Raw genomic sequence first — 20,107 nt, 5'->3', positions numbered from 1 at the left:
TCAGAGCATTTGCTCCTAGAACACTTGTCTAGATAGCTAAATAGCAACACTTATTATTCTTACATTTTTGTTAAAGGAAGTAACATGGATGTGGACTTGTTATGTAGCTTTGAGCATCATATTGTAAGTAAATAAAATGAACTGTCTGCATACATGAACTGCATCAAATGCAAATACATGAAATGTTTTTAAAAGTCTTAATCAAGAACACACAGTAGGAGATTGTTACTGTTAATTTTTTAGTATACAGTTTAAAGGGACAACATTAGGCTACCTTATGATGCTAAGCAGGGCTCAATTTGATAATTAATAAGAAAAGTGCATATATGATCACTGATCATCATGCCTTTAGTTATGATTCCTTTCAGAAAGTACAAATGAATTAAAGCAAATGAAATGATTGACTGCTTTAATTTCGAAGAAGGCGTTAACAACACAACTATATGCAGAGTCAGAATGTAATTCTAAGCATATCTACTCAAAAGAGTAAGCCCTAATTAATTCAATGAGACTTACACCCTATCTGAATCCAAGCCTAAGAACCATAAGATTTGTACGGCAATATTTCTGGTGTGTTTTCTATTGCGCCTGTTCCAGAGGCCTTTTAATGAGTTGAGTTTCTTAGCCAGTTTTGTTCAAATTGATTTTAATAGGCAAGCCTTGACATTAATCACCAACATGTTAGGTAATTGCTTAAAGTCAGTAATTGCATTAAGCACCTGTCTAGAAGCGTTAGCAGCAAGATCTGAAAACAACAGCATGAACAAAAAACGAAGTACAGTAAATGAAGATCATCATTAGGATGGAAATGTTAGAACAGGATATTCTTTTTAATCTTTGAGAAAAATCAGCCAATTTTGTTCATATTATGACACTAGAAGGAAGAAAAATAATGAGTTGTTAGCTTAACTTCTACTCATTCTAGCATTTAAAAATTGAGGACTGCTTTGCAGAGAAAAGTAGATGTGAGTGATTGGTTACCACAAAGACATAGCATCTTTTTATATATTAGATTAACAGAAGCTCTTTTTTTCTTAAAGGGAGGTAGTGAAGAAAGATTTTCCTATAACTATTTCATTATCAATGCCTTTTGTAATTCATAATTTGCCTTTATCACTTATGTGAAGTAGGGAATTGTCACCCTTGCATGTTGATCAAAGAAGCTAAAGCATAGATTAAATGATTTGTCAAAGGTCAGAGTGTTTTAAGGTGGATTGCTTTAATGAATCCACAAGAGGAATATGATGGACAAACATTCCCTTGTAAAGTGGAAAAAATGAAGAACGAATCAGTCATTGTGACTATAAAATACCTATTACTATTAATTTATTTTTTACTTAAATACAAACACGTGAACTAGAACCAAGTCCAAAATACACTACTAATAGATGGATTGCTATAAATTTATTGTTCTTAGATATAGGTTTCCAAGTTGCAAGTAGTCTTTAAAACTTCTCATAACCCTTTTTGCATGACCCTACATACTTCTGCAATTAAATGTAAAACTTGAGCTATGGAAAAAGCAATAATTTTGCCTCAGCCATCCTGGCAAAACTCTTTAAGGAATAAGTCAATTAGCTATTGAAAGGCTTCAATAACATATCTTTGCAAAGCATACTGAAAAGGAAAGAGGAGATATAGTATAACCAGAAGTAAGATTCCTATCATTCAAGTGAATATATGCCATTAACTATGCATGCTTGATTGGTGCTGAGGTTTTATTGGCTATTTATCATTGTATAATGGATGACCTTTACAGCTGATGACTGCACTGCTTATTTTTTAATAAATTGTAAGTCATTTTGAATATATATATATTGAAAGGCAGCAAAATGAAATCTAAAACTTAAATACCTAATAGCCTAGATTTATTTTTAACTTAATTATCTGCATTATTCTAACTGGTAATAACTGAAAACTTCTTATCTGGGTAGAAAGTATAATTGCCTTTACTGAAAGGGCAATAACATATGCCTGATCAACAAAACAATCATTTATCGTTCATGTCATTACATGGCCTAGGGCCGCATGTCTAACAGCTCTGTTTGGCAGCATTGTTGCCTGAAATTTCTTATTGTCTTATTAGGAGGAAATAAATTATATTTCAGCTAACAGTTTAAACAGCAGTCACTTGGAAAAACAATTTTAAAAAAACGCATTCTGCTGATTCTGCATGGCAATCAACAGCAGTTTAACAACTGATATGAGATTAATAATGCTCAAAAATGAAAACATATACGCTCATTCTCTTAAAAATCAAGTAACATGGTATGAAGACTAAAGAAACATAGCTGCATTTGAAGAACTTCCTTTCCTGAGGCAGTCTTCCATACATTAACACAACCATATGCCATGCCACAGATTAACAATTCAGAAAGGAATTTACAAAACTAGTTAGGAATAGGCTAGAGTGTCCAAATGGTAGAATGCCCTCTCCAGGGAAGTTCACCTATTTCAGATGCTAAGTAAAATCCCGCATATTTATTCATCCACATATGCTAAGTTCCATTTGTGACTGCTATTTATCAGGGAGGGGTTCCTGATTTACCTACTAGACACCTTGAGAAACCAATAACCCAGCCTCAAGGCTGAAGCAAAAAGACCCTTTTCCTTCACTTTCAAGTTTTGCAGCTAGATGGGGTAACAGTTGTTTTCTTGACAATAGATGTTTTCTTATAGGACAAGTCAGCAAGCAAACCAGAGCCAAATGACACAGTATAGGTGCCCTATAGAATCTAGCAGGCAAGTAGAAGATTTCCGTAATCTTGCAGGGAAGAGCACCATGCCACCAGTGACAATGGGATGCAGCCTGACAACCACCATTTTTTCCAGAGACAGTCAAACAAATGTGGAGTTATAGTTATTCTAAATAGCAGAAACAAAAAGTAACCATACTACAAGACATCCACTAATGAGTTACATTCTACAGGCTAATATCAGTTACAGATCTGGCTTGGGCATGTGCCAGCAATACTTTCCATTAGCATCACAGCTCATATCCAGGTGTACTTTCTGTATGTAATTATAATATGCCAGAAGCAGCTCCAACCATCTATTATTCTCGTTTCTTTCCTGCACATATATATTAACCACTTCTTAGCCCTGAGCCAAAGATTCAACCACTTGTTTTACCTCTATCTGAACAATGTAATGCTCATAAGCCAACTGTGGTCCCTTCCCTGTTTATTTGCACACCCATGAAGGAATTTTTAAATGCCTGCATCACAAATGCTTCTCCTACCCCTAGACACAGAGGTATGTGGTGCAGTTGGTACCTCTTTTTCCAGCTGCTGCACCCAGCCAACTACTCTGTACAGCCTTCCAGTATCACTCATGACAATTACAGATGGACAGCTCCTAGCACCACAAGTCTAAAGTCATGGCATTTATTTGAGAGACTGTGGTACAGAGAGGTCTCTATGGTATGGAAAATGGGGTAACAAAAAGTGCAGAAATAACTGTGATGATGCAGGTGGCGGGAACAATATATAGTACAGAAAAAGAATGAAGTCATCTCTAAACTAGGAAGTTGCAGACAAGAAAAAAGAACGGTGGCAAGTGCAGATGGGAATGAAGAACTGAGAACATGCTGGGGATTGTACAATGGAAAGCACAATAGAACAGTGTTAGAAAACTCTCTTCTATGTTTTACTGTCTCTCAATTTTCCTCTCTGCTTGCTCATTCCTATCAGCCACTTCCCACCCTCATAAAGATTTTCACCTCAGAATTAGGCGATGAGTAACCAGAGCAAGCACTTCCACACACAACCTATTCTCAGCCACATCATTGATAACTGGAGATATTCTACCATATATTAACACATGTCCACCTGTGTGACATAACAGCTAACAAACTCCATAACTTACCAGTTCTCTTGCTTCTTCCAACTGTTTCTCCACATTTGAAACCATTTGCCTCTTTTCATCTAAAAACATAGATAGATAGATAGATAGATAGATAGATAGATAGATGAAAAACATTATCAGTCATCTGGGATTTATTTAGTCATTTAATCTTCCACTTAAGTGTTAGAGTTTATTCACCATTAGTTTGAACCTCTCAGTTTGTGGGTTGGGAATACTGTTTTAAGGACATGGTAAGAGACATGTTTTGTACTATTTGCATTTTTGTCATGTGCCCATGTACGAGTACATGTTATGAGGCAGGTTGTGGTGTTAGCCCTGGCTTTTGAATTAAAGATCATATGCTTGGAACACAGCCTTGCATAGATGTACAGTGTATGTACCTTGAAAGGGAAAAGAGGACAGCACCAATTCAAAAGAACAAGCAAGGCTTCACAATGGTGCTGAAAAAGAACTCTAGTCTCAACAGAAGAAGTTTTTTTAATCTATTAAATCAACATCCAGTCATCTCACTGATCCCGTCTCCCTGCTACATCGCACCCCATCTCCATGTACTCATCCTTTGTCTGCCTAGCTAGGATGACTAAGGTCTTCAGAAAGTGCAGGTCAGTATTGCTGCAGCAGCACAAGGCACTTACTTAGTAGCCGTTCTACCTAATTCAACCACTGTCTAAACTTAGATTGGATTCTAAACCACAGTTGGCTAGACACTTACTTAGACGTAAGCCCCACTGAACTTGGCAGGACTTTCCAAGCAGGCACAGGATTGTGCTATTTTATGATATATGGGGGTTTTTTCTATCAGTGTATTAAACTGTTAACAATGTTACAACAGTGAATACTAAGTTGCTTTTAGGAACACCAGACTGAAAATGCACTGCAACATGAATGACCGGCCTTCCTGACCAACACTCAGGCACAGAAAAGGCCTAAGTCGGGTAAGCATCCACCCAACTCTGAGCAGAAGCCAGCCAGCTACTGTCCTGCCTGTGGGCTTCCCAGGAGGATTTATCTGGCTGGCCACTAAGGACAAGGTCGTTGGTCAAGCTTCTTTTCCAGAAAGAGGGGGACGTGCTCCTGACAGTCAGGAGCACAGGAGGAGGATATCCGAAACGAGACTGCCAGAGTCCCTCCGGCTTCCCTAGCACTCACCTCCTAGTAACTTAGGCACCTTTCCGATTCGGTTCGTGATTTCAGCGGTGAGAACCGAGAAGTCCTGCTCGTAGCCCTCGAAGTCGGAGGACATGTTGGCGGCAGCGACGGGAAGGGAAAGCCCAGGACTGGAAGACCCAAAGCAGGAGCAGCCCGGTTCGGAGTGGGGCGAGTGGCGAGACTCTCGACGCTCCCGAGCAGCCGAAGATGCTCAACTCCTCTCGGCAGCTGCCGCTGCTTCTGTCACTGCTAGACTTCCGGGTTGTACCTCATCAACAACATTCCCCCACGAAATTTTCCGGAGCTAGTCAAGGTTCCGCTTTCGTATTTGCTATACTTCGCTCGTCTCTCATAGCTGGACCTCCCGGAACCTTCCCCTTGTCCATCGCCGACGTTTACCCGATCCCTCTTTCTGTAGTTTGACTTCTAAGCAAGATGCAAGTGGTTCGTCCTTGCAAACAGAATTCACTTCCAGAACCTATTTGTTATCTCAGGTTCGCTTCCGACTACGACATCGGATTTTAGTCACTGAACATGGGAAACGTGTTCTGGCCTACGTCAAAACGTCATGCCTCAAATCTTGCATTCCAGAAAAAGGTTTCTCTCATCCACGCAGGGTATGTCTGTCTGTCTGTGTGTGTGTGTGTGTAGGGAGGATGTATTTGACAGTGCACTTGCCAGGCTAGTGACGGCACAGGGGTAAGGGCGGAACCGAGGGGTTATATGTCCGGGTTCCATGAAGGTGCCCCGGGAAAGTGAATGCAGGGAGCAAGCGGGCGTGCGGCTGCGAACGAGTAGGCTCTATGTGCCGTCGGGTAAGGCGCCTTGTTCCCGGGAGCGGGGCGCGGAAGCGGGCCGCATCGACCCTTTCCCGTCCTGGGCGAAGGAGTTCCGCCTCCTTCTGCAGAGAGGAGAGCGGGGAGCGGCTCTCTCCTGGCGAGCAGTCCTTTGCCCTCGCCCTGTCTCCAGAGATATATTCATCCACTATTTTGCCATCTTCTTCCTCCACCCCTTCTTTGGTCTTGCCTTTTCGTGGCTCTTACGCCAATAATTCCTGCGGGACGTCCGAGTACTGCTTTGCCTTTGTGGAAAGACGCAATGATGATGCTTGCTTCACCTGCTGGACTACTGACTGCTTTACTGTTTCTGCAGAAGGCAGAGTTCAACTGCTGAAGGGACGAAGGTGTTGTTAGGGGAGGGGGAAGGAGCGTTTTCGTTTTGTTTTGTTTTTCCTGAGTGAATATATGAAAAAAAGTAGCTAACTTCCAGAGTTTCTGGTGGTAGTGGTGGCGGCCGATGTCGTTATCGTCATTGTCGTAGTCTTTGTTGTTATCTTACTAAAGAGTTTTCTTGGGAGAGGCGAAGTCCAGTGTGATGCTATGACAGCAAGTCCAGACAAGTAACTGTAGCAGGTTAGAAAAATCAAGAAATATCATTTTTTCAATATTCTTCCCACCCCTGTTTTCCTTCAAGTTGTCCTTTTGTATACTAGCAGCCAGCAGTGCTTGTTTTTTGTTCACTTTTCTTGCACATGTGCTTGATAAGTGCTCAGGATCATTGAGATATTTGTCAAATTGTAAGGGTTGGAGACTATATCAGACTGCTTTTCACATTCATCTCCTAATGACTAAGTCATTCCAGAGACTTCTTCCTCCTTATGTATCAAGAAACACCAGATTATTTCTTTTTTGTTTGCAGAAGGTTGTTTGTTTCTACTCCTTGCATGAAACTGCTTTTCCCTTTTCCCTAATTTAGCAAGGCCTCTGCTTCATTATATATTTAAGTGCTTATAAGCTATTGTGGGGCTAGTCCCATCAAATGTTTCTCATTATTTTACCTTTCCTTTGCCCCTCTGTAAAATTGAGGGCATGCAGTAGGATTGAAACTGACTAAAATTCCTCATTAATGTCTTTGTTCTGTGAAATGCAAAGAGAGTGATTAAAGTTGCCCTTGCACACCCAAAATGGTGAAGCATTTGAAGGAATATGAAAAATTAGTGGTTTTGTGTGAATTGTTCATAGCAAAATAGATGATCCTTCATCCAATATGAGCCAAGCAGAAGGTGGGGTGAGAATGCACATACAATTTTATGTTAGGATGGGCAAGGCCATGGTAGTCTAAAAGAAAGGTCAGATCAGTATTTTCCACCTTTCCAGATCAGTGTCAGATTTGAGGACACACCCTTCTAAAAGAAAAAGAAAAGAAAAAAAACTAGAGGCATACCCAAAGAGGGCTTAGTTTGAGTTGAGGTGAGCCCATAGCTCAGTAGAAGAGCACTCATGCAGAAGTCAAGGGTTCAATACTTGGTACCTTTAGTTAAGAGGAGCAGGCAATGGATCATAGAGAAGATGTCAGTCTGGAACTCTAGAGAGTTGCCACTGATCAGAATAGACTGGGCTAGATTGTTCAAGACTTATCCTGTCTTTCCTCCAAAATGGCAAAAGTGATCCTCCTACTCCTCCTTTTTAATCTCACAACATCGCTGTGAAGTAGCTAAGAGTTTATGACTACCCCAGTGGGCTTCATAACTGTATAAGGACTGAGTCCCTGTCTAATGCTTGAATAATTGTACCACATTGGTACATATGAGTAACTGTTGTAGGGCTAGCTCCTTTGAAAGCAAGTCATTTTGTTTGTGGCATGGAGTCATGGGGAGAAATACCTGAGATGTTCAGGTGTTGAATAGTTACCTTATTGCTCCATTGTATGTATTTTGGTTTACTTTTCACTTAGAGGGAAGTATAATTGAGTGCATAGACTGGAAGAAGGGGCTGGGATCTAAAGAATCTATGCTAGTCTATTTTTTTTCCTCGAAAAGCTAAGCTCAACATATCACAAACTGTCATTTGCTGTGTACCATGGGAAGCTTTCACCAAAAAATCATATGACTAAAACTCCATTTAGCAAATGAAACTGACTACACACTTCTAGGGCTTCTGGCCAACATGAAGAGCAGATACTTCTCTGAATGAGATGAATATAGCAGTTTGGGAGTCTGTTTAATAAACAGATGTCTGTATTATTTCTCTGCTAAAGAAATAGATATTTCTGTGTCAGACAGATGGTTAAGAGTGCACAAGAGGCAACCTGGTGATTTGGTTTGCTTCTTTAGCAAATTACTGTTTCCCAATTAGGAAGTCACATAAAAAAAATCCATCTCACAACTTGGAGTTCATTTATGACTTCAGGCCCAGCTTTTGTTGTAAAATTCACACATAAATAGACCTACAGTCTGGAACATTGTGAAATGCAGAGTAGTAAACCACATCCCCAAATCTCAGGCTTCTGACTTCTACAGTTTTCTTTCTATAAACTAACTATTCCAGAGATGTAAAATATCTCCAAATCTGCCTAATAAAAGGCCGGGTGGGGGGAGGTGCCCTTGTGGGGACACATTTAAAGGACACATGTTGGAACATTCATTCTAATATGTGACATGTGCCTTGCCTGAGGCAGTTTTGTCTGGGGTGACAAATGGACTCCAAATACATACAAGTTTAGATATGTTTCTGCATCGTGAAGGTTTAACAATAACAGATAAGCCAGGTGCATAGAGGGAAGATGAATGAGAAGAGGGGAGATAATGTGCAGGCATCTAATGTATTCCTGGCTGAGAAAGCATGGTTTATTTGTCTAAGATTGGGTATATGACAGAAAAGGCCTGTTGTTGTTCATCTGTTTTTTGTTCCTTTTGATCTAAAGAGTTTGGCTTTTAAATTGTTGCTGTCTTTATTCTAGTTACGAGAAAAAAATTTTGTGCCTGTATTTGTTTAGGTAGATTATAAAGATCACATTTTCTTCGGTGACTTGTGTGAAGAGATTCTACACCTGATGATTCTTCCAAGTTCCAGAAAAGACTTAACCCCAGCTACTTACTTGTTGGATATGTATCCATTGATATGGAAATGAAAACTTGCTACAAATGGAAACATGTACGTGAAAGGAACTGCTTGAAATAGGAACTCCCTCGGATTGCGAAATGGGCGTACTTTGTTCAGTTATCCGGTTTGAAAATCTCCATGAACTGAAAAGATTGTGCCACTGGGGCCCTATCATAGCTCTCAGTGTAATTGCAATATGTTCCACAATGGCTATAATTGATGCTGTTTTGTGGTACTGGCCTTTGGACACGACTGGAGGAAGTATTAATTTCATCATGCTCATCAACTGGACCGTTATGATCCTTTACAATTACTTCAATGCCATGTTTGGTGGACCTGGATTTGTCCCCATTGGATGGAAACCAGTAAGCAAATAATATCATGGGACTTGTTTTTGGACTAGAACTTAGTGTACTCTCCTTCCCAAATCTCCCAGATTCTAGCCTAGAGCAGGTTCTATGGGCTATTTTGGGATGAGATAAAAAGGGAAACTAAATGTTCCCAAGCACAATAAGGAATTCATTTGTAACTCAGCTACCTTCTCAATTGTTTTTTGCTGAATTTAAATTCAGTTTTCATCTGGTGACCTGTGGTGCATACTTGTTGCCCACAGGTGGCCAGATGCACAACCTGACTACACAGCACTAGCTGTGTGTTAGTTGCCTATCAGATTTCAATCTCTCCTCCCCATCTCTTACCAGGCAAATACCAAGTCATTTTCTTGAAGAAGAAGAATAGGAAGAAAAACGTGGCTTAGACAAAAATCAAACAGATTCTAGTTCTAGTGAGTAAGGCAACAACAAGGTACATACTTGCTTGGAAGTAAGATCTGTTGAGCAACATGGGATATAAATAATGTGCATTTTTAAAAAACAGTATTTTGAACTACACATGGAAGAGGCATTTAAGAACAGGAGAAACACCTGCAAAATGCACTGGATTTTATTTATCTAGATAAGTTGCTTTCCATAGCATGAAAATTTCCAGGTTTGTTTGTTAGTTGCAGGATTAGTACTTAAACATGCAGATTAACATAGTATTTGTTTATCCTATCAAATCAAGTGAGCTTGTTTTTAAAGGAAGGATTGCTGGACAAGTGGAAAGTAAAATTCCCTTCTTCAGTTAAAGCAGGACTTATAAGAATGCAAGTAAAGCCATGCTGGATCAGACCAAAGATTCTTCTAATCCAGCACTCCATATACATGGTGGCAAACAAGCTGCCCACAGGATCCCTCAAGCAGTACAAGACCTCTTCCTGCCCAATTTTCTCAGCAACTACTATATGCAGGCATGCCAACTCTGGTAAAGGAAGTAGCACATAGTCAGCAACGCTAATAGCCACTGTTAGCATTATCCCTCATGAATCTGTCCAATTCCTTTTCAAAACCACCCAGGTTCGTGACCATCAAGCGCCTTCTGTGGCAGCAAATTCAATAGTTCAGCTGCATGCTGTGTGAAGTACTTCCTTTTATCTGGCCTAAACCTCTCACCAATCAATGTTATACAATGACCCTGGTTTCGAGAGTCATACACAGACAAAACAAAAGACAATGCTTAGACATAGTCTACAAACTGAGAACTAGCTCCTTATCTGCTTTCTGTTTATGTTTTTGAGGAAAACTCTCAGGACTGCATGTATCTTCAGTACTGTAAAATATGCAGGTCTTACAAGGCTCCACGCTCTCACCACTGCCGAAAATGTAACAGGTACTGCTGCTAATATATGCTATACAATTAACAGCCATTTAATCATGTAACATAACAGCTTTGCATTGCGTTCTAATGTTTTATTTAACTTTGAATTAGATGTCCACATCACATTTCCCATGTCATTCATTTCTAGAATTGGTATCATCTCCCATCCTTTCTTCTGAAAATGGGGTTAGTGGCAGTCCCAAGTTAAGTTCTGATGAATGAGGGTAGGAAAAAGTGATAGTGGTATGTTTGTTGAACAGGTATATTAAACTTGGATTGCTTCTTAGGTGTGTGATGAAGATGGACCATCACTGTCCTTGGATCAATAACTGCTGTGGGTTTCAGAATCATGCCTCCTTCACTCTCTTTCTTCTGCTAGCCCCGCTTGGATGTATCCATGCTGCTTTCATTTTTGTCATGACCATGTACACTCAGCTTTACAACAGGGTAAGAGATGTTCTTATGACTCTTAAACATCTTCAGAATTGAGCTCATTTGCCTGTGGAAGCACAGCCTCATTAACTTTCTGCAGTGGTTAAATAGCAGATCACATTTCTGATGTGATCAAATGCACACTGTTTTGACATTTGCACATCTGGTACCTCTTTGGAGGCCTGTGATTTTGTGTGTGTGTAATGTTTTCTTTATTTCTTTCTGCATCTAACCCTGATGCCAAGCATTTCTTCTTGTTTACAACTCAGCCTAATACTGAGTATACCTTAAATAAAATCAATTCAGAGGGTAGAGGTGGCGAAACAAGGCATACTCAGTAGACATAGAACTGGTAATAAAATTAGGGCTTTTTATAGAATTGTTAACTTTAAATGCAAAGTTTCCTCCATGTATGGTGGATCCCCAGTTAAGTACCAAATCCACAAAGTACTGTTTGGAGACACCTCGGGAGCATTTTCTGCTAAAGAATGGGATAAACGTGGTATGAATAAACAGGGTATGTATCATTTTTTCAAGCTTGGACTATGATTTTTAAAAGTAGGAAGGTGTGTTCATAATCAACAAAAGATTATCTCCAGACAAGACAACTTCTGAGAGGCCCAGCTTGCTTATACATGCATTATAGAAAAACAAGGATGATGAATTTGAGCCCGTGCCAATATGCAGTTGTGTTAAGAGACGTTTTTCACTGGGTAGCTCAGCTTGCTTCTGCAGTCGGCAGTTTCCTGATTTCTATAAATCTCTTTGGTTTCCCTTTCATAGGTATCTTTTGGCTGGAGTTCTGTAAAGATAGATATGAGTGCAGCAAGACGAGACCCCCGCCCAATCATTCCTTTTGGCTTGTCTGCATTTGCTGCATCTTTATTTGCCTTGGGATTGGCACTGGGAACAACAATAGCAGTTGGCATGTTGTTTGTTATCCAGGTAAATTTTCTTATGAAATGGCTAATGGCTGTGCAATTGGGTAGAAAAGGAGAAGCAAACCGTATTGTTGGGAGGAGGTGAAGCATGCCTTATGCCTTCTTGTATTGGAAATCAGCTCTTACTCTGACATTTTTATTCTACAGCTGCACAGTCTGGACAGTAATTTGACTGGATTAGCTTACTTATTTGTCATCCTGTACTGTGAAATATTTCTGACAAGAGGATGTTTTAGGGAAAATTGCCAGGGGAGTAGATGCCTGTCTGTTGCTTGTGGCTGGTCACTTGTGGAGGTGGAGGGCCATGCCTTGAATACAGGCAGGATTAAAAAATGCAAGGTGGGAGCAGGGCTCTCAGACATTTCAAAGGAAGCAGCTCTTTGTATATTTCTATACACTATGCTTGCTCACCTGCCTCCATTACTGTCCTTTTAGGTTATTCCTTTTCATCTTGCCTTGCTTCTATCACTATGACATGCAACTATATCATGAAACAACACAACAAGAGTGTCACTTAGGAAGACTCACATACTTTTTTTCTTCTGTTTATGATTACCCTGCCTTTGTTCCACAGTGAAATTCAAGTTCTCATAAATAGGCTGAGGAAATGGTCTTCTCTATCACGGTGAATGGGTGGAGCAGTAGACACCCAATCCACATATAGTGCATTGATCCCAGAGAATCCTGTTAACAGCTCTCTTCATAAATCATAGAGAGTGAAAAATGTTTCCCTGTGGTATTCTGAATACAAGTTCTATTGAATTATTTTTCTGCTAGTTCACATGATGAACTTCTGCACTTACCTTATCTTTCTTTCAGCTGAAAGTCATTTTAAGAAATAAAACATCAATAGAATCATGGATTGAAGAAAAGGTAGGCTTTTATTCTAATGGTATCTTCACAAAATATATTTGTGCTACTTGTCTCTGTTACTTGGCTAACTTCTTGCATATCTACTATTCTGTATCTTGTTACACAAGCAATGTGTTTCCCATAGAACTTGTCAAATATCTTATAAACAGAACCCCTTGTAAGAAGTTTCAGACAGAAGATAAATCTAGCTATTTCTCTAATGGCAAATTTCATGATTCTCTAAAAGCTTATTTATGCTTCTTGGTTCTACATCGTATATGCTCCTTGTGTTTTGCATTATCACTAGTAGCAGCTCTGTAGGAAAAGGTTTGCTAGGAGATGCTTCTGGGATCTAATAAGTAGCATTCTGCTGTTTACTTGTGGAAAACACAGAAGTAAGTTTTGGGGTTAGGACACAGCTTGTTTTCTTGTATATCTCTTCCCACATGGAGGATGCAGCATAAACAACCACCCTCTTCTTATCTTCAAGAACTCCTACAAACTCTTCGTTGCTTAATGCTAGTTAATTCCTTCTTCAAGTGGCACAGGAAGGAAGGAAAGAGACACTTGAGTTTACAGAGATTTTCCATATAACTAGATTCTTACTTCCCATTGCATGTGAATGAGGACAACAGCTAAAAAAATATAATAATATAAAAGCTGATAAATCTTATCACATAAAGCAGTCTAATAGAACTTTCAAACATATCCACTAAATAGTCTCTCCGTATTTAATTTGTTGTTCCTTTGATAAAATTTCCTTTTAATCTTTGAGAATTGGTAACTGCCCTTCATAAATAGGGAACCTTTAGTGTTTTTGAATATATGCTAAAGGCCTTTTTGCATGAAAAGGTGCACCCAAACCACATCTACTACTAAATATGTTTAGATTTAGCTGTCAAAATGCATACATTAAATGTAGAAGGTTTAGATTTGCCTCTCCTTTTCTGGGAATTCCACAGATTCTAATTTGGCATTCCATTTTCATGGAGCAAACCCCACATCCTTCTCACATCCTTCTTAGGTGTACATTAAGCTCTGTTTGTGTTAGATTTTTTTAGACAAAGGAGGAATAGACTGCAGGAGAGTGTAAGTTAAGCATGGTTAGCCAAATCCAATGGTTCTTATGCACGCTCTTCAGCACGTTATTGGTGAGGGCTCGCCTGCTCTCTCCAGACCTTTACATGTGAAGGTACAGCTGCTCGCACCACTGAAGTGAGTTGACCACTCCCATGCACAAGCGGTCTTTCTGCTGCGTATGTAGATGGTAATTGTGAGAAGCAGCTCTAGAAACTGAACTAGGGCTTTAGCAACTACTGTAACTGCAACAGTAGAGGTCAGTGTAACACAACAAAATTAAAGGTTCATTCCTATTTGAAGAGGCAGTACAATGTGTGTTCAAAATGTACACATTTAATGAAGGATATGGTGCAATAAGCTGCATGAGTTAATAAAGAAGAGGATGAAAAGGAGGAAGAACCAAACTGATATTTAAATAGAAGCACCTAGGAGAAATACACCATGTGATGTGGATGTAGCCCCTAAAAGTAACTAAAATACTTTTTAATTGCCTAATAACCAGTTATCTAACCCATCCTGCCTCTTATTTAACATTTCTTTCATATCTTGCCTTCCCACCAAAACCTGGCACTCAGAATGGCTGCAAATACCAATTAAAAACAAATGCTTAATTAAAATTTAACTTAAACCAAAAACAAAAGTGCAGTAAAAGAAACTAACGGCACCCAACCAAATAGCCTACACACCTTCAGTAACAGATCATCTCACCTGACAAAAACCTGCCTGACTAAAAACATACTGGCCTGCTGGCAGAAGGACAACAGAGGGAATGGCCATCCTAGCCTCTGTTGGCAAGGAGTTCTAGAGCTTGGGAGTGGCTACTAAGAAAGCCACCTCTTAGCTCCCCACCAAATATCCTGCTGATGTTTGCAGGAACAAGAGAAGGACCTTCTCTAAAGACCATAAAACAGGCACTTACGGAGGAATAAGTCGTATACAAAGTCATAACCAGCACCTGAGGTCTGTACAGATTGTAATTGGGCATTGCTTTCCCTTAGATCCCTTCATCTCAAAGTACATGGCATGGAGTGCTGGCTTTGTTTTCCCCTGGTCGACATGCACAATTTAGACTTCTTTCTTTGAATTCTGTTTCTTTTTTCTTCATTGAGAATGACATGCGGTTACTGACTGGTATCCAGGCACCAATTACTACTCCCTACCAGAACTTTCCTCTTGCAAACTGTATTTGTGTGCATCCCTTGCAGGCCAAAGATCGGATCCAATATTATGAAACAAATGAAACCTTCATTTTTCCTTATGACCTGGGAAGTAAGTGGCGTAACTTCAAGCAAGTGTTCACCTGGTCTGGAAACCCAGAGGGAGATGGCTTGGAGTGGCCTTTGAGGGAAGGCTGCCATCAGTACAGTTTGACGGTAGGCTCTACCTGCCTCTCTCCCCACACCTGTACACCATGGAAGAAACATGGATATATTGAAAACTGAAAAACAGCACTCCAGTGAAGTACCTTTAATTCTCCCATGCATAATCTTTTGCAGATAGAGCAATTGAAACAAAAGGCTGACAAGAGAGTGAGAAGCGTAAGTACATCCACACTTCGTAACACTCTAAACTCTTACATCTCTCTGGATTTACAGTTATTTGTTATCTATCCTTTTATGTGAGGGCTTGGGTTTCAAAGTTACTTTGCTTGTTGGCAAAACACTGATGCATTACGTGTGTCAATTATAGTATAAAGTCAAGTTCCCCAACCTTTTTGGACCTGTCAGCTCATTAAGGAATTAGAGGAACTGCTGCAGAAATCACCACAAAATGGCTCCCAGACATGCATGGCTAGTCACACAATGGCTGCTACAGGGGCCTGACTAGTCAAAAATCAAGTAATTCACCCAAGGAACTGAGTACGACCCAAGCAGAAATTTGAATGCCAAAGCCAATCTACATATCTGAGGCCACAGAAGCATAAGAAAATGCTCATTTAAGGTTGCAGTCCTATGCATGCTTACCTATAAATCTGTGGAAATTAGCTCTGTGCAGGCCTAGAAATAGGCTAAAACGAAAATGCCCCCCTGAAAGGCCAGAAAACATTTTTCCTCCAAGACTCAGCCACTCTGTGTGACATAAAGGACCGAAGGTGAAAGAGAGCACACTAGGCTAGGCAGCGGGAAGGAGGGGGAAATACCAAAAGATAAAGCAAGGACAGGGAAGAAACAGTAAGGTAAAGAGGTGAGGGAAAAACAGTGAGGCTTGAAGCTGGGAGGAGAAAGGAAATATCAAAGCTGAAGAAGTAGAATGGGAAGACAGAGCAAGGCTGGACTAGGAGGGAAGAGAAAGAGCACGTGAAAGAGGTGCAGTGGGAGAATGCAATAAGGTGAGATGCTGGGAGTGGATAGCAAAGGGGAAAGGGATGTGTGAATGGAAGACATGGGTGGACAAGGAAGCGACTCTTTCCTTCTGTTTCTGCCTCTTCACAGCTGAAGATTAATAGGTTCAGGAACAGGAAAGAGAACTGAGTGCCCTAACATTTCTAATGTTTTAAAATTCAAAGTAATATCATGTCTAATATTACAGGAAGTGAATAACTTCACAGGCACCCTTGGAAGTCCTTGTGGCTGCCTTGTGGAAAAACACCTGATATAAAGTAATGACTGTCCCATTATAGTATAAATAAGCATTGGTGTTCCAGTTGGTGGGTTGTGACCAAGCCTCCAGTGAGTCACACCTGCAACATTAGAAATGTCTTCCAGAGTCGGGGAGTGGTTGTCATGGAGACAAGAAGAAAGATGGACAGAATAGAAGAAAGGGAGGGTCAAGTCTCAATGGCAGGCTAAATCCTAAAGTCTGCTTGTGAGAACAGAAGGTGCTTCTACTTGTATAATGGGAGGTATTCCATTTCAGTGGATTTCTGCTTTCAGCTCATCATCCCTGCAGCTTGTGCCATGCCATTCCTAGACATCTCCTGACCCCAAGGGTGACCTGTCAAGGTGGAGCATAGGGAACTGCAGCCAGTGGGAAGAGGCTGGAAAGCACTATTACATGTCTAAAAGTCTGCTTGCAGTTCTTCAGTTCCAACATACTGTAAATGTAAACATATTATAAAATAAAGTAGGCCCTGTGCTGTCATTTAATCTAAGAAAGGTTGAAGGTCACGAATTAGAAGTGCAGGTTTGTTTAGATCACCCTTTCCCAGCCTACTGTTCTACATATGTGTTGGTGTACCTTTCCCATCATCTCTAGCTACAACAGCCAATATATATAGAGAGTGGGCACCAGGATGAAGAATGCAGGATCCTAAGGTTTTCTGGTTGGGTCACAAATAACATTTGAGTAACCTGTCGAATGTCTCTGTTCGGTCATGGAAGCCAAGTTTGGAACATGCTGTTTGTAAACTGGAAAGAGCATCAGGTAATAGATTTTTATTACCATTTCTCAAAATCTTCCCAGGTGCGGTACCAAGCAATAGAAGACTATAGTGGCGCCTGCTGCCCTGTTACTAAAGGCTTGAGGACTTTATTCACAACTCCTTGCTCTGAAGAACCTAGAATTGTACTTCATAAAGGAGATCAGATTTTGGCCACCAGAGGATTGAAGTTAGCATTCTTATGTTTTTGTTTCTTTTTTAAAAAATTCCAAGGAAAACTGTTGCATCTGATTCATTTATTCCTTATCTTTTCAGGCACTGGATGTATGGAGATAAAATTATCGAATCGGCAGCTGATGGTAATTTCTTGTTTGTTGAAAAATTATGAGGCGGTCTGATAGGCACACTCAGGCATCCTAATGAGCCAAGACCCTTAGTAAGCCTTAAACCTTAAGCACTACAAAATCACCTAAGAACAGTTTGAAAACAGTATTTGTATGAAATATGCAGAAAAATGAATGCTGGAATCCTGTGTTGTCCAAAAACAAGTTCAACACGTTTGCCAACCATGACTTGACACTTACCAAATCTATCCCAGATTTCACCAGAATATTAACTACAAACTAGTAAGGTGTTCTAGCACTTTGGTTAGAGATTGTTTGATCTTTCTGATAGATTATAGTATGAAAAGAAAAGGGCATATTCTTTGATAGTATGAATATCTATTATGCGGAGAGGGGCGTGAGGGGACAGAAGAGATTGCTAACAAATGCTGCAGTGTTCCACAACTAACTTGTGTCCTTTTCTTTCCTTGCTAGATGGGAACAGAATTAGAGGCTGGTTCCCAAGGAGGTGTGTGGAGAAATGCCTCTATGATTCTGAAACAAACCAGTCATTGGATGGAGAAAAAAAGACAAGATAGCCTTTTCTCTTCCTTTGCTTTAGTAAATGGAAATGATTCTGTTGGACTACTGTCCTTCTACTTGAAAAGTTCTGTATATTACTGTAGACTTACACATTGAGCAAAGAGTGTTTTATTGTGTTAGCCTGGATGGGTGCCCCAGTGCCATAACTTTAAATACTTTTTCCCATTCTTAAAATGGAGGAAGCCATTCCATCAATGCCTTTTGATATTAAACCTTCATAATTTAAAAAAAAATGTTACCTTCCTTGATTTCTAATATTGTTCATTTGAAAATATTTGTATGTTTAAGTAATCTACTTTTCTGATCTGTTATTGCTACATTCCTCAATTTGTCCTTTCACCCTTAGCTCAGAAGCTGTAAGAGACTTTGGAATGAATGCAGATACAGATTTGCATTCCTGGGATTTGAAATACCTGGTATATCAAATGTATATCAAATATGTTTTGATACCTGGGATTATTATTTTAAATCATGTGATTTTTTTGTTGAGAGTTACAAATAAATAACCAAATGTATTATGTGCATATTCTATGGTATATTTCTAAAGAGGCACAAACTGCTGAATTGCTAAAGACTACAGTAAAGTTTTATGGGAAGAAAGTTGCAGTATTATGTGTTGCAAGTTTCCAAAAGTTATTTCTGTTCTGTTCATAGTCATTCAGAAGCAAGTACTATTGGTTTCAGTGCTGTTTTCTTCCAAGCAAATGTATATAGGCGAAATAGGATAATGCATAGAATCATAGAATAGTAGACATGGAAGGGGCCATGAAGACCATCAAGTCCAAACGCCTGCTGTTGCAATTTGCACCATCCCATTCAGATGGCTGTCCAGTTTCTTTGTGAATGTCTCTAGTGTGAGAGAGCCCAGCACCTCTTTAGGCAGCTGGTTCCATTGTCGTATGGCCCTGACAGTGAGGAAGCTTTTTCTGATATCTAGTCTGAATCTTGGTTGTCACAGCTTGAATTGGTTATTCTCTGTCCTACACTCTGGTAACACTGAGAAGTGATTTTGACCTTCCTCTTTGTGACAGCCTTTCAGGCATTTATACAGGGATATCATAATAGCCTTTCATAAGTTGCATGTTGAAAAGAACATTTGGACATTTTTTTTTGTGAAGAAGTTAAGCGAGTCCTAGAACATTCTCTTCCTTCTGCTAAATTAATTATAAACATATAACTGTTTAAGGGCACAATCCAGTGAAGCAGCCTATATTCCACTGAACTGGCAGGAGGAACCCAGGGGTGACGGTTACTTCCACATTCCTTCCACCATGCAATACCCTTGAAGCAGGCAGGAAGGAGCTGCCAGGATACTTGATATGCTGGCAGAGCCTGTCTCTCTCCTTCCCACCTCCAAATTTTCTCTCCGAGGTTGTTTTTTAAAGCTCTGAGCCACAGCCAGCTTGATGTGCCAAGTTCAGAGTCTTGAAACAAGGTCAGATTTAGGACTCTGAAAAGTTCTGTGGCCTTCTTGAGTCTGGATTGTGCTGACCACTTATTTCTTCTATGCCACATAACATTATTTAACTGTTTAGTAAATTTGTTAGATGCCCTCCCATCTTACCTTCCCACAGTGGCATTAAATTAAAATACAATACTAAAAGCATGGAGGGGCTGCAGTATCAGTAAAAATTAAAATGAATGTGTACATTGTTAGACTGATGTTTCTAAGATTTTTGACTCCATCATACATCACGTAAGGATACATATCCCCACAAAATGGGATTTAGGAGGAAGAAAGGAAGGTAAGACTTGTTAGGGCCTCTTGAGCCTTGGGAGGAATAATGGACTTGAACTTTCAAAAGCCTTTTGATAAAGTCATTTACCAGTGACTCCTAAGCAGATTGGGCATTCATGGGATAAGGATCCTGTTACGAATTGGTAACTGTTTAAGCACAGAAAGCAAAGAGAAGGAATAAATGTTCGCTGGGCTCAAGAATATTGCAACCAGCATGCTTCAATTTG

The 20,107-nt window shown here is 39.9% G+C and overlaps 2 protein-coding genes across 17 annotated transcripts in view; one reads left to right on the top strand and one right to left on the bottom strand.

Moving 5' to 3' along the window:
• The window catches only part of VTI1A (vesicle transport through interaction with t-SNAREs 1A), a 324,632-nt gene extending 319,391 nt beyond the window's left edge, over positions 1-5,241 (bottom strand). For all 11 annotated transcript variants that reach the window (XR_006415551.1, XM_044438812.1, XM_044438869.1 and 8 more), the window contains exons 1-2: positions 5,017-5,241; positions 3,868-3,926 (exon numbers count right to left, since the gene is read on the bottom strand). Coding sequence is in view for 10 of the 11 variants with exons in the window: in XM_044438812.1 (XP_044294747.1) it covers positions 3,868-3,926; positions 5,017-5,110 (153 nt within the window). In the remaining variant the exon portion in view is untranslated. The remainder of the gene's footprint in view (positions 1-3,867; positions 3,927-5,016) is intronic.
• Positions 5,242-5,380: 139 nt separating this feature from the next.
• On the top strand, positions 5,381-18,742 carry ZDHHC6 (zinc finger DHHC-type palmitoyltransferase 6). Of its 6 annotated transcripts, none has more exons than XM_044438755.1 (11): positions 5,381-5,633; positions 8,791-9,262; positions 10,513-10,604; positions 10,880-11,039; positions 11,808-11,969; positions 12,785-12,838; positions 15,103-15,270; positions 15,394-15,435; positions 17,300-17,445; positions 17,532-17,575; positions 18,035-18,742. In XM_044438755.1, exons 2-11 carry the CDS (start codon positions 8,996-8,998, stop codon positions 18,136-18,138), a joined length of 1,239 nt encoding a protein of 412 aa, XP_044294690.1. In that variant the 5' UTR covers positions 5,381-5,633; positions 8,791-8,995; the 3' UTR covers positions 18,139-18,742. The 6 variants fall into 6 exon arrangements, with proteins under 6 accessions (XP_044294690.1, XP_044294699.1, XP_044294708.1 ...); XM_044438764.1 differs by lacking the exon at positions 5,381-5,633 and adding an exon at positions 5,699-5,831; XM_044438773.1 differs by lacking the exon at positions 5,381-5,633 and adding an exon at positions 5,862-6,199.
• The last annotated feature ends 1,365 nt before the right edge of the window (positions 18,743-20,107 follow it).

The sequence above is a fragment of the Varanus komodoensis genome, unplaced genomic scaffold (assembly GCF_004798865.1).
Source record: "Varanus komodoensis strain SLA01 unplaced genomic scaffold, ASM479886v1 scaffold1, whole genome shotgun sequence".
NCBI lineage: Eukaryota > Metazoa > Chordata > Lepidosauria > Squamata > Varanidae > Varanus > Varanus komodoensis.
This window is presented reverse-complemented; position numbering and strand designations above follow the sequence as displayed.